Source organism: Peromyscus maniculatus, chromosome 4, assembly GCF_049852395.1.
Source record: "Peromyscus maniculatus bairdii isolate BWxNUB_F1_BW_parent chromosome 4, HU_Pman_BW_mat_3.1, whole genome shotgun sequence".
NCBI lineage: Eukaryota > Metazoa > Chordata > Mammalia > Rodentia > Cricetidae > Peromyscus > Peromyscus maniculatus.
In genome coordinates this window covers 110,907,731-110,922,845 of record NC_134855.1, presented here as the reverse complement: position 1 = coordinate 110,922,845, position 15,115 = coordinate 110,907,731, and the positions used below count along the sequence as shown (strand labels likewise).

At 44.6% G+C, this 15,115-nt stretch overlaps 1 protein-coding gene across 3 annotated transcripts; it reads left to right on the top strand.

Annotated features, from left to right (window-relative positions):
- Positions 1 to 85: 85 nt before the first annotated feature.
- Positions 86 to 14,668, top strand: Trmt6 (tRNA methyltransferase 6 non-catalytic subunit). Of its 3 annotated transcripts, none has more exons than XM_006983975.4 (11): positions 86 to 348; positions 6,083 to 6,210; positions 7,131 to 7,240; positions 7,709 to 7,800; positions 7,913 to 7,996; positions 8,251 to 8,375; positions 9,047 to 9,402; positions 9,754 to 9,839; positions 10,968 to 11,070; positions 11,168 to 11,254; positions 13,305 to 14,668. In XM_006983975.4, exons 1-11 carry the CDS (start codon positions 215 to 217, stop codon positions 13,494 to 13,496), a joined length of 1,497 nt encoding a protein of 498 aa, XP_006984037.1. In that variant the 5' UTR covers positions 86 to 214; the 3' UTR covers positions 13,497 to 14,668. The 3 variants fall into 3 exon arrangements, with proteins under 3 accessions (XP_006984037.1, XP_042132226.1, XP_042132224.1); XM_042276292.2 differs by having other exon boundaries at positions 131 to 348; positions 7,913 to 8,116; XM_042276290.1 differs by lacking the exon at positions 7,131 to 7,240 and having other exon boundaries at positions 210 to 348.
- Positions 14,669 to 15,115: the final 447 nt, after the last annotated feature.

The window sequence follows — 15,115 nt, the reverse complement described above, 5'->3', positions numbered from 1 at the left end:
CAACGGGCGGGCGGGACGACGTGTAGCCAATCAAAGAGTTCAGATCGACGGAAGTTGCGAGGCTCCCGGAAGCCGCCCTGAGGCCGGGACCGGAAAGCGGAAGCGGCGCGCAGCACGTGGGGGCGGTGCCGGCGCAGGGGCCGGTTCTTCTTGGTTGTGTGTGGTGCTGCTGGCGGCCGGAGCGGGGCCGGAGCTTGGATACGGCCTGGCGTCCATGGAGGCATCAGCGGAGCAGCCGCCCCCACAGCCCCCGCATCCGCATCCCGGGGACCACTGCATCCATGACGGCGACTTCGTGGTGCTGAAGCGGGAAGATGTGTTCAAAGCCGTGCAAGTCCAGCGGAGAAAGTGAGTCAAGTTACTGGCCTTGGGTGGCGCGCACCACCACCTAGATAATCATCCCTTCCAGAGTCCCATTCTTGGTTCTGTGAATCCGGCTCCCCCACCCCCACCCCCCAGCCGTTGTTGCCACCACTCAGGTCTTCTGTCACAGAGGTCTTTTCCCACTGGGACCCTTTCCCATCCTTGGCCTATAGGATCTCCTTTGCCCCTTTCTCATCCTACAGCACTCGCCTCTACATTTCTATCCCCCAATCTTCTACCTTCAGCGCCGGATTTCCTTCCCAGGAATTCCATTCATGGTATTCCCGCCTCCTTAGTTTCTTAGGGTCTTTTCTATTACAGAACTTCTCCAACCTTTCACGTTGAGATCTCTTCATTATGTCTCACTCTCATCCCCACCTTCCCCATAAATTCGACTTCCTCCATAACAGAGAGGAGGAAGGGAAAAAAGAAAAAAGATCCCCTACACCTAGTCTGGCTTTCGGGTAGGCAGGCCTCTTCTCTCGACCCCAGTGGGAAAATCTGTCTACTAGGAGTAAGAAAAGGCAAATTCCTACTGAGTGCAATTACTGTGGGCCCTTCATTTTACATCAAGGTATTAAGAGTCCAGGAAAATCGAATTGTTCCCAAGCAGTTCACTCAAGAGCTCAGAGCTCATAATTGGGCTAGTTGCCTTTCTGACAGCTGGTTAACTTACTGAATCCTGATAGCTTATTGGTGGTTAGAATTTATTGGGCTGTTTAGATTACTTTGGTACAGTGAAGTTTTCTTTTGAACTTATAATACTGCTTTGTTATTTGCTGGATTGTTGCCGTGCTGAGGCTCTGGGCATACTAGACAAGGGCTCTGCCACTGAGTCACACTGCCATTCCTGTAAAACTCCTTGAAAAGAAGTAAATCATGCAAGGTCAGGAGAACAACTTTCTGTGGGTCAGAAAACTGGGTTTCGTGAGGTTTGGAACCCCTTCTAATGCTCACTTCACGTGGATTATTTTTGCCACTGTTTGATTCAAACCATAGACTGGTGTTTGAAATGAAGCCGGAAACAGTAACGATGCTAAGGGCTGGGGATGTAGCTCTGTTGCTAGGGTGCTGTCTGTCGTGCTCCAAGCCCTAGGTGTGGTTCCCAGCACTACATAAATGAACCATGTTGGTGCAGGCCTGTAATCCCAGTAGTTGGGAGGTGGAGGAAAGGAGGATCAGAAGTTCAGGGTCATGTTTGGAGAGTCTGAGGCTAGCCTGGCCAACAAATGAGACCCTGTCTCAAGAAAATAAAACCAGTTAGACAGGCCGCAGTGTCCAATGCATCAAGCCAGTTGGTAGCCAACCTTTCTTGGCACAAGCACACTTTGATAAAGAACAAAAAAATCAGAGGGATGGGGTGTTCATTCTAGTCCAGAATCAATATCTGCACCCTCTTTTGAGCATTTTAAAATTCTCCACTGATGAGATTTTATCTTGGTGATTGAAATGAGAGAAATCTCACAACCATCCTCATTGCTGCCGTATATTTGTGTTCTTGAAGGCAGTGTTTCATTTTTCCTTTTCAGAATTTTAAATTTGAAATTCTTTGCCTGCTTCCAAGTACATAGGTTTTAGAAACTGGCAATTTAGAATTCAAACTTTTTAGCTGCAGTATAACTTAGTGCAGCAAAGCTCTTAGGTTGCAGGCACATATTTTGATGAGCACGCCCCCTGTGCACATCTGTGCTGATAGCCGCCAGCTGAACCATATTTTTCTTCCAACACTTTTCTGCCTCCCACGGGGTGGGATTACAGGTCTGCTACACTATGCTCAGTTTGCTTCATGTTCAGATACAGCTATTTGAATGTCCCTGTACAGTTCTTTCCATTACCAGTGAGACAGACAGTATCTTTTGTGTGTGTGTGTGTGTGTGTGTGTGTGTGTGTGTGTGTGTGTGTACATAAAAACAGGTTATAATTCAAAAGTCCAGGGTTATTTTAAACAGTAAAATATTTTCTCTTTAGAAAATAGTAAAAATGATAACATTTCCCAAAAGGCCCTTTTGAGCCAAATGATAACTGAATTATACATATAAATATTGATTAGATTCTGAAGACAGACAGTATCTTTAGGGTGTTTGTTTGTTTGTTGGAGACAGGGTTTCTCTGTGAAACAGTCCTGGCTGTCCTGGAACTCACTCTGTAGACCAGGGTGGGCTTGAACTCACAGAGATCCACCTGCCTCTGCAGGCAAGCACCATTATCACCTGACATTTAGTTCCTAAAAAGTACTCTTTAGCACTATTTTTTTTGGCCAGTGGTGGCGCACATCTTTAATCCCAGCACCCAAGAGGCAGAGGCAGCGGATCTCTGTGAGTTCGAGGCCAGTGTGATCTACAGAGCAAGTTCTGGGATAGCCAGGGATACACAGAGAAATTTCTCTCTCTCTCTCTCTCTCTCTCTCTCTCTCTCTCTCTCTCTCTCTCTCTCTGACATCAGGTGCCCTCAGAGGCCAGAAACTTTGGATTTCCTGGAATTGGCATTAGAGCTGATTGTAGAAACCTTGTCTCCTGTTTGTGTGTGTGTGTGTGTGTGTGTGTGTGTGTGTGTGTGTGTGTGTGTGTGTATGAATGAATGAATGAATGAATGAATGAATTCGGGTGCCCTCAGAAGCCAGAAACTTCGGATTTTCTGGAATTGGAGTTATAGCTGATTGTGGTTTACCCAGCGTGGGTGCTGGGAACCAAAGTCAGGTCCTCTGGAAGAGCAGTAACTGCTCTCAACTGCTTACTGATTTCTCCAGTCCCCTAAAAAGTGCTCTTCAGAAGTTATTTGGAAGCTCTTTTTATCTACCCCTCTTCTTGACAGAGTCATGGTGGTCATTTGTATTTGGTTTAGGAAATGAGCTGCTGAATTCAGCTGCGTTCCAACCAGACTCCCTGTCACTACAGCATTCCCAGCTTTCTTCACATCTTAGTCCTTCCCAGGAAACACAGCTCACTTATGTACCGCATTGCCTCCCACAGTTTCCCCACTGAGCTTCCAGGCCAGGAAGTTTGAGTACATACCTTCCTGCCTTTGCACAGAAGATAGGCTGGCAGAGGCATAAATTAGCCCAGCGACAATGTCTCATTAGCACCAAGGTGCTTAAGAGGGTACTCGGCTCTGGCCTGAGCTGAGCAAATGTTTTGAGTGTTACACATTGGTTATTGGAAATCCAGCAAAAAGAATAAGAATTGTCTCTGTCGGAAGCACTTCGAGAGTCATATGGTTCAAGTGACATTTGATGAATGAGGCTGGGAGATGGCCCAGTGGGCAAAGCTGTCACCACATAAGCATGACAGGTGGTGGTACATATCTGTAATTCCAGCTTTCCTACAGCAAGATGGAGGCAGAGACAGGAGAAGCCCTAGAGGTCTGAGAGCCAGCTGGCCTGACCTGTGCACCAGTGAACAAAGAGAGAACATGCCTCAAAAAAAGATAGAGGGAGAGAACTAGCACCTGAGTTCATCTTCTGACTTCCACATGCACGCTATGGTCCCCAAACACACATACGTGTACACCCCCCCTCCCGCCCCCACCCCCCCTACACACAATAAAGGTAGATACAGTTTTTTTAAAGGGTGTGATACACAAAGATGTGGCAGGATAGAGAGCCCAAAAGAAGACACATGTAGGAACTATCAGTAGTGGGATGTGCATTCTGTGAACCTCTAGGAACAAAGAGAAAATGAGAGAGGTGTGAGCTGGGGCACAAACAGAATTCACCAGGACAGGACAAGTCCTGGAACTCAGAATTCTGTGTGTGCACCTGGACTGCGAAGCTTCCTTAGGTACAAAGCTTTTGTTAGGGTCAACAGTGCTGGGTGATATAGAAAAAAACTGCAGACCTGTACGGATCCCCCAGCTTTAGCTCCTCGCACAAGCACACACAACAGGTGTAGCATGAATCTTAACAGGTCTTATTAGTGAAACAAACCAGGTATTGGGGTGAATGCTGGAAGATCAGAGAAGCAGAACAAGCCACAGCTTCCTCACCTCAACAGTTCCTCAGCTCATCCTGTTTCCTCAGACTGGATGCCTCTCAGCTGAACTGTGCTGCTCAAAAACCTAAAAACTTAACCAGCCCTAGTTCCTGGTTTTCACACCTTATATACCTTTCTGGTTTCTGCCATCACTTCCTGGGATCAAAGGCTCTTGTACCATGCCTGGCTGTTTCCAGTGTGTCCTTGAACTTACAGAAATCCAGACAGATCTCTACCTTTGGAATGCTAGGATTAACGGCGTGTGTGTCACCATTTTCTGGCCTTTATATATAGTGGCTGTTCTGTTTTCTGACCCCAGATAAGTTTATTAGGGTGCACAATATTTTGGGGAACACAAACAGGTGTCATTGTGTGTTATGTGACATACTTCTGAGGAGTCGCTGCACACACACATTAGTTCATCCCAGAAAGGGAACCCACAACAGACCAAATTAATGACTGCATCAGTGTCCAGTTTGGTGAGCCAGTGAGTTTTTATTGGAGTTACTAGCAGGAGTATGGGTAGGGGGTTATTTACAAGGACACAGAGATAGTTCAAAAGCAGCTGCATCACCAGAAAGGCCACTCAACACTGATTGGTGACTACTCCCAGAACCCTGCAACCCTGAAGCTGTAGAACAGCTCCAAAGTTGAACTTCTCTCAGCAACCTGACTGGTGAGCATTGTCGTCCCCCACACACCCTACCCAGCAACTGTGTACTCCTTTGTATGTTGTTGGGCAGCAGACCCTCAAGAATCTTCCAAGATTTTGTTCTCAAGATATGTGACCTTTTGCTTGCCCCCTGAGGCTGGTGTCTCCTTCCCTCCTAGAGGGAATATTTGAATTTGGAGGGAATGTAGCAATTCAGAGAAGCATGCTCCAGCACTAGCTAAGGCCACTGTGGCCTGAAATTTAGAGCGTCTTTCTACCTCTGTCTCCTACATGTTGGAAAACTGTGTACGATTATACCAGGTAACTGAATCTTGAACAGTCTAGTTTCCTAGGGCCTCTGATTTCTGGAAGGCCTGGAAAAAGGCATCCCAGGTTACTGTGAGATGAAAAGGGTACACATACTACTCAACATCTAGTGATTACTCACCAGGTGTTCGTTTTCTTTCTTTGAAGGGAAGGGGATTTTGTTGTGTACTCTCCTTTGAAGTTCAGTAAGTACAGATCTGAGTGGTAGGAAAGCCTAATGCCCAGCCCTCAGCAGTACATCATCAGTGTTCAGTCCATTCAAATGTGGAGATTGTCAATAATGGTTATTTCTAATACAGGGTTTTTTTTCTAATACAGGCAAATTTGGATTTGCCACTTTTCTAGTACAATAGCCAGTTAGAGGCCAAGGAGTTTTAAAAATTGTTGTCATCTCAGTGATTATTTTGTTGGGGATTTTCTAGTGTAAGTGGTGTGAGGTGTCACAATGCATCCTCGTGGCCTGGGAATCTTGGCAGTCATACCCATGTTGAGATCTGCAGAATCTGTGAAGTTAAGCAAAACGCAGTCAGATCTGTGCCCTGTAAAAGAGATCTCTTTTTTCTTCTGAAAGCCAGTGTTCTCCTAGCTTCTTTATGAATGTTTGTGTCTCTGCCCATCCTGGTTCTCTGTAGTTCATTTGTCAGGTTTGTACACAGAAGTAGTGTCGTTCACTCTTTATCATGAGAACTTTCTACAGTAAACTAGAATGAGTACACCTGGTTTAGCATGGATGCAAAAGAAGCCAATTGATTGGTTGCTTTTTCTTCCTCAGAAAAGTAACTTTTGAAAAACAGTGGTTCTACCTGGATAATGCCATTGGCCATAGTTATGGGTCAACATTTGAAGTGAGCAATGGAGGAAGTCTTCAGCTCAAGAAGAAGAAGGAAGAGCCTGCTTCAGGTACCCCACTTTGGATGTATGAGATGGACAGTCTACAGTTAGCTAGGCAGACTTCCATTCAATTCGGATGCTCTCTAGGAAACTTAGCAAAAAACGAGGTGATCCTAAAAAACTAAGGCCAGACTTGAGGAGCTGATGGGCTGGGTGTGGATAGGAACTTAGGAAAAGAAAAATTGCAGGTGCAGGCATGTAGCACAGTTGGTAGTGCATTTACCTAGTGTACACAAGGCCCAGGCTCATCTGCAGCACTCCGTGAGCAAGCAGTTGAAGTACCTGAGAGATGGAGGTCGGAGGATCAGAGTTCAAGTTCATATTTAGCTATATAGTTAGTTTGAGGCCAGCCTATGCTACACGAGAACTTACCTCAAAAAGAAACTTTGAGGAGCTAGCGAGATGGCTCAGCAGGTATAAGCATTTGCTCTTTTAGAGGACCCAACACTATACACATAAAACATTTTCTTTTTTCTTTTTTTTTTTTTTTTTTAAGTTTTTGAGACAGAGTCTCTCTACATAGCCCTGGCTGTCCCTGAGATGTAGACCAGGCTGGCCTTGAACTCACAGAGATCCTCCTACCTCTGCTTCCCTAGTATTGGGAATAAAGGTCTGTGCTACCATGCCCAGCTCTTTAAAAAATTATTTTATTTTATTTTTTTAGAAAGCACTACAAAATAGTTTTAAATCAGGGCAAGCAAGATGGCCTAGTAGGTAAAGTACCTGTTACCACGTCTGACACCCTGAGTTCAGTTTGACTCCTGAGACCTACATGGTGGAAGGGGAGAACCATGTCCTCAGCCAACATGCACCATGCCATGTGTGAGCCCACACACACATACACAAATAGACATAAAATTAAGAGATTAAAATGTCATTTTAATAATAGTTTTATATCAAAATTATCATAGAGCAATTTCTTTCCTTAGAGACTAAAGAAGCGGGCACTGATAATCGAAATATAGTTGATGATGGAAAGTCCCAGAAACTTACTCAAGATGATATAAAAGCTCTGAAAGACAAGGGCATTAAAGGAGAGGTAAAAAGGATTCCTTCCCTTTGTGTGTGTGTCACAGGTTTGTTTTTAATGAGGGAAACTGGAGTGTCGGTTAAAGTGTGTGTGCAGTCTAGCACGTGAGGGTTTTGTTTCTTGTGCACGGGATAATAGACTGAGTGGCGGCAGCACAGGAGTTAGGGGGAGAGAAGTTAACAGCTCGTTTGTTTCAGTTTTGGCTGATCTTCATCTCTCATCTCCCTTTCTTGGATCTCTCTCTTCCTTTGGCTTGGTTTAAAGGAGTTGTGTGAACGAGGCCCTGGGTTCCATCCCCAACACCAGAAAAAAACTAATCTAAATAGAGTTTGTAATGTGTTTATTGCAATCCTAAATAGAGTGTAGAAATGCAGTTGACCCGCTCAGACTTCGTGGAGGAGGGACTGGAGATGAGACCTTTGAGTGCTTGGTAAGATGGGGAATCTTCAGGAAATCTGCTTGTTCCTTTTCTTACAGGAAATAGTTCAGCAGCTAATTGAAAATAGTACAACATTCCGAGACAAAACAGAATTTGCCCAAGATAAATATATTAAAAAGAAGAAGAAAAAGTAAGTTGTCTTGTTTGAAATGGTTAAAAATAGTACATCTTTTCTATTTCCTATGTAAATATTACTAAAAATAAGATGTTTTAAATTGCTATTCTGCTTTTAATTCCCCTAGATATGAAGCCATTGTTACTATTCTGAAGCCATCTACCCGTATTCTTTCAATTATGTATTATGCAAGAGAACCTGGAAAAATTAAGTACGCTTTGTTTCCTTTCAAAAGTATAATTGGGGGAAATATGTCTTTAAGAGAGTCATGATTTTAAGTAAAATGAAAAGCTTGCTCACCTGCATAAAGTGTCCTCCTTCCTCATAAATTGTAAGTCCTTTACTGTCGCCTCAAGCAAACAATAATCTTATCAACATAATTTTTATTAAACACCTAGAAAAACTGTTATTAAATGTCAGGCTTTACTTAACTGAAAGTAAGTGGCTCATCCCTTTTTTCCTTAGCCACATGAGATATGATACACTAGCCCAGATGTTGACATTGGGAAATATCCGTGCTGGCAATAAGATGATTGTCATGGAAACTTGTTCAGGCTTGGTGCTAGGTGCCATGATGGAGCGAATGGGAGGTAAGTCTTGGTGTTTTCAAACTCAGTAAACTACCCTGATGTGAGAGGAAAAGTCCAAAAATTGAAAGTTAGAAAACCAGATTGAGTTTCTTTAAGAATAGTGAAGTGACCTCAGTAGACCTCTGTGGCTCCTGTCCCAGAACCTTCCTGTGTGGTCCATTTCTCTCCACTAAGGTTGTGTTGGTGTCCTGTGATGACGACCTTTTCCGCTTTGGTGTCTATGGGGATGATTCTGGAACTGCATCTAGCTAATGATTGACTGTGTTGTCAGGCACTGAGGGGCTGTAGGGAAGCTTCTCAGAAGGTATTCTGTCTTGGAATACACAAGCTGACCTGTGGTTTCCCTGACTCTGTAGAAGATTAGCTTGCATCCACTCTCTCTGAATGATGAACAAGGAGAAAGCAAATAGTCCCAAATGATGTCACCTCTGAACGACTCCCATAGTGTCCTGAGGAGATAGGCTTCTTCACGACTCCCTGTGTGCTCGGGAATTATATTCTCTCTGTGGGGAATGGAATATTCATAGTGTTCAGGGAACCTTCACATGGGCTGTAGCATTCTTCACCCTCTAGACGGGAAAAGACTCAGGAGTTAATGATATCTCAGGAGTTAATTATGTAAGGACTTGGGCTTTGCAGTCTAGATTCCTTCCATTTTTTTGTCTGTTCAGGTTTTGGCTCCATTATTCAGCTGTACCCTGGAGATGGACCTGTACGGGCAGCAACAGCTTGTTTTGGATTTCCCAAGTCTTTCCTCCATGGTCTTTATGAATTCCCCCTCAACAAAGTAAACAGTCTTCTAAATGGAACATTTTCTGCTGAGATGCTGTCCTCAGAGCCTAAGGCCAGCACTCCGGTCGAAGAAAGTAATGGTGAACATGGGGAAAAACAGATATCTGAACAAGCCGATGAGGACTGCATGGCAGAAGGCCCAGAAAACAACCCAGAGGAACAGAGAGCAATGGAAATTGTTCCCCAGGACCCAGAGAATAAGGAGCCTAAAGACAAAGGAAGCAAAAGAGATTATGTAAGAATGGCAACAGTCATTATCCTTGTGATAGCCTCAGAGCCTCAGTGAGTCATTTAGGTTGTGAGGTTTGGGTTAGCCTGGGAACGTTAGGTCCCCAGATGATAGCTGTGAAAAACAACTGGGGGAACGGGTGTTTGTACACATCTGGGTGACTTGAGCAGCAGCTTCAGCAGTGCCCGGGTAACTTGAGGATTGACATTTGAGTATAGGCTTCCTTGGGTATCCTCACCTTCCTTATAAACCACCCCATCTCTGTTTTCTGCTAAATACCACTGCTCTGCTCTGATAGGACAGCATTTTTGTAAGCCTGGCTGAGTGACCTCAGTGCGTTGGTTTCTTGCTGTTCAGATTCAGGAAAAGCAAAGACGACAAGAGGAGCAGAAGAAAAGACATTTAGAGGCGGCTGCTCTGCTGGGAGAAAGAAATGCAGATGGGTATGTTGATGAAGGCTGTGGAGCACTTCTTGGTGCTGCTGCATTCTGCTTAGAATGCATCAGCAGTTTCTTCCCACGGCCTGCCCTGATTCTAGTGGGAAATGAGGTGGAGATTTTCTTTAGGTTGTTTTGTCTTTTGTTGTTGTTGTTGTTGTTGTTGTTGTTGTTACTGAGAAAGACTGGGTCTCAGCTGGGGAGATGGTTCAAGGCTTAAGAGCACACACTGCTCTTACAAAGAACCAGAGTTAGGCTCCCAGCACCTGCCCAGTGACTCCTAGCTGCCTGTAATTCCAGTTTGGGGGAGATCCAACACCGATGGCCTCCTTGGACACCTGCACACTCATATACATACCTACATGTAGGCAAACACATTCATAATTTTAAAAAACAATTTGGTAACTTATCAAAACTTTTATTTTAAGGCTGATAGAAATAAGTGGTTGGTTGTTTTTAGAGAAAGGCCAAGTCTAGCAGAGGGGGAGTTGGTGGTACTAATGTGATAGTTTCAAAGAAACCTGGACATTGAGCAATGACTGTCAGACAGGGCTGAATGGTCCTGTTAGGTGCAGGGTGGGACATTAAGATGACTATAACACTGGCTACAAACAAGCTAATGAAATAAAAAAAGAGTGCCTGTGCTCTTACAGAGAACTGGTGTTCAGTAACCAGCACCCGTGTCGGCAGCTCACAGTGTATATAACTAGTTCTGGGGATCTGACACTCCTCTGCAGACACACACACACTAAAAAATACGTCTTTAAAGAAAAAGAATACCTCTGTCGGTGGGAGGTGGATTCAGAAGTATAGTGTTGGATTTGCTTCCAGATAATATAAAAGCAAAAGCACAAGAGTCTCCTACATAGAGCTGCCAGGCAGCCCAAACACTAATAACCCGGTTTCCTAGGAATCAGTAGCTCAGGATCTCATTCTGCTCTGAGTTTCTAGAGTGTTGCGCTTGTATAGTCATGCTGGCCTACTCCCTGTGTAGTTCAATCCCGCCTGGGCCTGAGTGTTAGGATTTTAGCCATGCACCACCGTTCCTAGTAGTATGGGATCATTTTAAATACACTTAAAACTCATGCTCCATTTGGAGAGTGCAGAGGACCATTCTCTCTGTTTTCCTTGCAGTTTGATCGTGGCCAGTCGTTTCCACCCCACTCCACTGCTGCTGTCTTTGCTAGACTTTGTGGCCCCATCAAGGCCGTTTGTGGTCTACTGTCAGTATAAAGAGGTAATGCTGAGACAAAATAGACAGAATTCCTACATCTGAATTTTGATCCCCCATTGTAGTTCAGGAAATGTCTAACAGGATTCTGTTTTTGCCCTAGCCTTTGTTGGAATGCTACACAAAACTTCGGGAGAGGGGAGGGGTCATCAACCTGAGACTGTCTGAAACCTGGCTTAGGAATTACCAGGTAAGCATCCTCACTCACCCCAGGTTCCAGAGTTGCTGCTTCCCTGCACAGTACTACAGGATGTTCAAAAGAGCCACTGTTCACAGTGGCAATGATGGAAATGTCTGCCTGTCACTCAGAGAAAGTACCCTGGTTTCCTGGCCTTCTTTTCCTGTCCAGGTGCACTATTCTGTAGCCCTAGTCCAGAGGGAGGTGGGGGGTTGGATTTGTTGTTGTTGTTGGGGTTTTGTTTTTTTCGAGACAGGGTTTCTCTGTGTAGCCCCAGATGTCCTGGAACTCCCGTTGTAGACCAGACTGGCCTGGAACTCACAGAGATCCACCTGTCTCTGCCTCCCAAAAAGCATTCTCCACCATGCCCAGCTAGTCCAGAAGTATTTAAAATGCAAATAACTAGTTATACTACCCTCAAGACCTTGCTATCTATAGAGGTGGGTAACTAAAATTAGAGATAAGTGACCTTGTCCTCTGTTGCAACATCTTCCTAGCCAGTTCGTGATTTACTGGTGGGGGGTATGTTATTCCAGACACATCCTCTAAGATATATTTATGTTCATTCCCTCCCTCAGCTACCCCCTCTCTGGCAGCGTTAGATATCAGAACCAGGATCTTGGGCATGCTGGGCAAGTATTCTGCCACTGAGCCACATCCTCAAGCAGATATATGCCAAGGTAGAAGTTCCATTGTAGCTAGAGTTTTCCTGCCTTGCCCACAGTCAGGACAAATCTCTATCACCCACCGGTCCCACAGCCACTCAGACCTGACCAAGTAAACACAGAGACTTATATTGCTTACAAACTGTATGGCTGTGGCAGGCTTCTTGCTAACTGTTCTTATTATCTTAAATTAATCCATTCCCATAAATCTATACCTTGCCATGTGGCTCGTGGCTTACCGGCGTCTTCACATGCTTCTTATCATGGCGGCGGCTGGCAGTGTCTCCCTCTGTCTTCCTGTTCCCTCCTTTCTCCTCTCTGTTAGTCCCGCCTATACTTCCTGCCTGGCCACTGGCCAATCAGTGTTTTGTTTATTGACCAGTCAGAGCATTTGACATACAGACCATCCCACAGCATTCCATAACAGATTTATTAGGGCAAAGGGGCCTTTAAAAACATAGAGAAAGAGAGGAAATGGAATTATGTGGGTTATAACTTACAAAAGAAGAAGGGGACAGCCTGCATAAATACTCTGAGAAAGTCTCAGTGGGGAGCTGGGAGTAAAGACTACCCATGCAAGGGCCTGCTGGACTGAGCAGAGTGGTCTGCTCTTGTGCCTGGGCTCAGTTTGGTCTCAGTATGGTCCCTGCAGCAGATCCCAAAGTCACAGCAACTGGAGAGCTTTTGCTGCCTGAATGCCTCATAGCCAGTTCCTTCAGGAAGGGAGGTCGGAGGGGGACACTTCTGTGTTACTGTGTGCCCATCCTGCTGGTTGGCATTCATTCCTACCACAGTAAGGATGCTGCTGAGTCCAAAGGAACATTGCCTTTTCATGTTGCAAAGGTAACAAGTGAGAAGAGCCCATGTTGGGTTAACTGCAGGGAAGTGTCCATCCAGTGTTGCTTCTCCACATACCCCACACCCTGTTGTTGGCCATGAGCTTCCTGGAGCCAGAGTTACTACAGAAACCATTTGTCTTTCCCTCTCAAACTAGCATTCAGTTTGAGAGAAGCAGGCCTTCAGTTATGTTCTGTTTAAGTAATTGGATTGCTTTGTTTTTATACTTTTTTTCTGCATTATGCTATGAAGAAGTGGTCTTCTTTTTTTTTTTTGGTTTTTCGAGACAGGGTTTCTCTGTGTAGCTTTGCGCCTTTCCTGGAACTCACTTGGTAGCCCAGGCTGGCCTCGAACTCACAGAGATCCGCCTGCCTCTGCCTCCCGAGTGCTGGGATTAAAGGCGTGCGCCACCACCGCCCGGCAAGAAGTGGTCTTCTTAAAAGTTAGTTTTAAATTGAGAATTTTTCATTTAAATTCTGATTTTTGTTATATTGTTGATATAGTTTGTAAGAATGCAGAAAGGCAAGATTGTCCATTTTTTTTTTTTCTGTTTTGGTTAGGTTTTGCCAGATCGGAGTCATCCCAAATTGCTGATGAGTGGAGGTGGAGGATACCTTCTCTCAGGCTTCACTGTTGTCTCGGACAGCCTGCGAGCAGACCCCAGCCTCAAGTCTTGTGCAAGCACTTTTGACTCAAACGAGGCTGAGGAGCCAGCAGCTAAAAAACAGAAATGCGTGGGATCTGGTTCTTAAGAGAATACTGTTTGTTCCAAGGCGTTCTGCAGCTGTTAATTACACTTGAAATGACATCACTAAACTGTTTTTCCTATCCTAAGAATGTGTGGACACCCATGCCTGGGAAGAAATAAGCCTCTCCTTTGCTTCTGATGCAGATGGGGTTCGTCAGCAGTGCAGCTCCGACGTGTGGTAATGGGTGATGCAGCAGTCCTGTTTCTATAACAGACTCCGAGTACTTCAGAGTACTCTACAGATACCTTGGGAAGGTCAACGTCTTGAGAGTGTTGATATGTAAGACTTTGTTTCTATTTCAAGCAAAGATGAATAATACAAGCTAGCTAAAACAAGATGAGCAGTGAAAAGAAATCCCCTCTCATCCGTTCTCTTCAACCTAAGCAATATGGATGTGTGAGCCTATGAGATTTATAGTACCAAAAATGTCTACCCTGTGCCCTGCAGTGGAATAAGCCTTTTGAAATACTGGATTTTATTATTTTAGTAGTTGACAGCCTGAGGAAGATCCAGGTACTTCTTTTGCTGCCTCTCCCTTTTTTGGTGCATAGAAAGGTGTAGTAAGTGCTTTTTTGCGGTGGTTCACCCATCTTCTTTGTTCTAAATAAAGTGATTAGAACTTTTGTGTACTATTAAACAGTTGGTTTTTCCCTCTCTAGAAATGTGTATCGCCGTAGGTATCTATACATACACATAGATGTGTCTGTTTATGTCAACACAGACAGAATGTACTACCTATAGAGGGGGAGAGAGCGAGATAATACACTGTCGATTCGAACTGTGGTAAAGACCTGTGCAAGACAGACCAGCTCTCAGTGCGTTGGTATCACTCCTTGTCAATTGTCTCAAGTGCCTTTTTCTGGGATTACTCACACTGGTCTCTGAGGGTCTGCTGGAGTGAGGTGGGTGGCCTTTATCAGCTCAGAAAAGGTATAATCAAATTACTTTACCATCTCCATTATAAGAAATAAAAATGTCTAACTCAAGACTCTTGTCTGCTTGAGAATCTTGAACTGCTCACTAGAATGTGCCTGTGGTGTTCATGTCACCATAGAAGCCTATCCAGCCAGGAGCATCTCGGATGAAAAAAAGTGTTTTCCTAATAGCATGTGCTATGGTTTTTATCCTTTTTCCTCTAATAATTTCTTTTAAAGAATAAAAGTTTCCTACTCTGAGCCATGTGTCATTAATGATAATGATACCACACATATCACATTGAGCTAACACTGACATGGTAGAGAACACACCGGAATGTACCGCATGCAAGTCACATTTAAGGAGAGTGTAAGATTGCACAGAGGAGACTCGGTAGGTGCTGGTCACTGATAAAATGACCTCAGTTGGTGTCCAGGTTCTGTTCCATTCTCTGAATTGTTGAGTCTGCCCTCTGAGGTAAGGTCTAAGGTCTGAGCTACCAGAGCCCTGCATGCCTCAGAGAGCACTAGCAAATACTTCAAAGGGGATCTGTTGGGGGTAGTACCTCTAGGGTTTGAACCTGGGTGATGTGCCTTTAGCTGCCAGCCATCTCACTAGCCCTGACACAGTTTTGATACATATGAAAATATGAGAGTATTTGCATGTTATTTGAAAGTTGGTTGTAAAAACTGCAACAATATAAATAC

What these genes read in the sequence shown, in the direction of transcription:
- Trmt6 (XM_006983975.4), top strand. Translation starts at nt 215, where the DNA reads ATGGAGGCATCAGCGGAGCAGCCGCCCCCACAGCCCCCGCATCCGCAT. An exon ending in GAAGGAAGAGCCTGCTTCAG is followed by an intron (nt 6,211 to 7,130) that starts GTACCCCACTTT and finishes TTCTTTCCTTAG; the next exon opens with AGACTAAAGAAGCGGGCACT. An exon ending in AGAGAACCTGGAAAAATTAA is followed by an intron (nt 7,997 to 8,250) that starts GTACGCTTTGTT and finishes TTTTTTCCTTAG; the next exon opens with CCACATGAGATATGATACAC.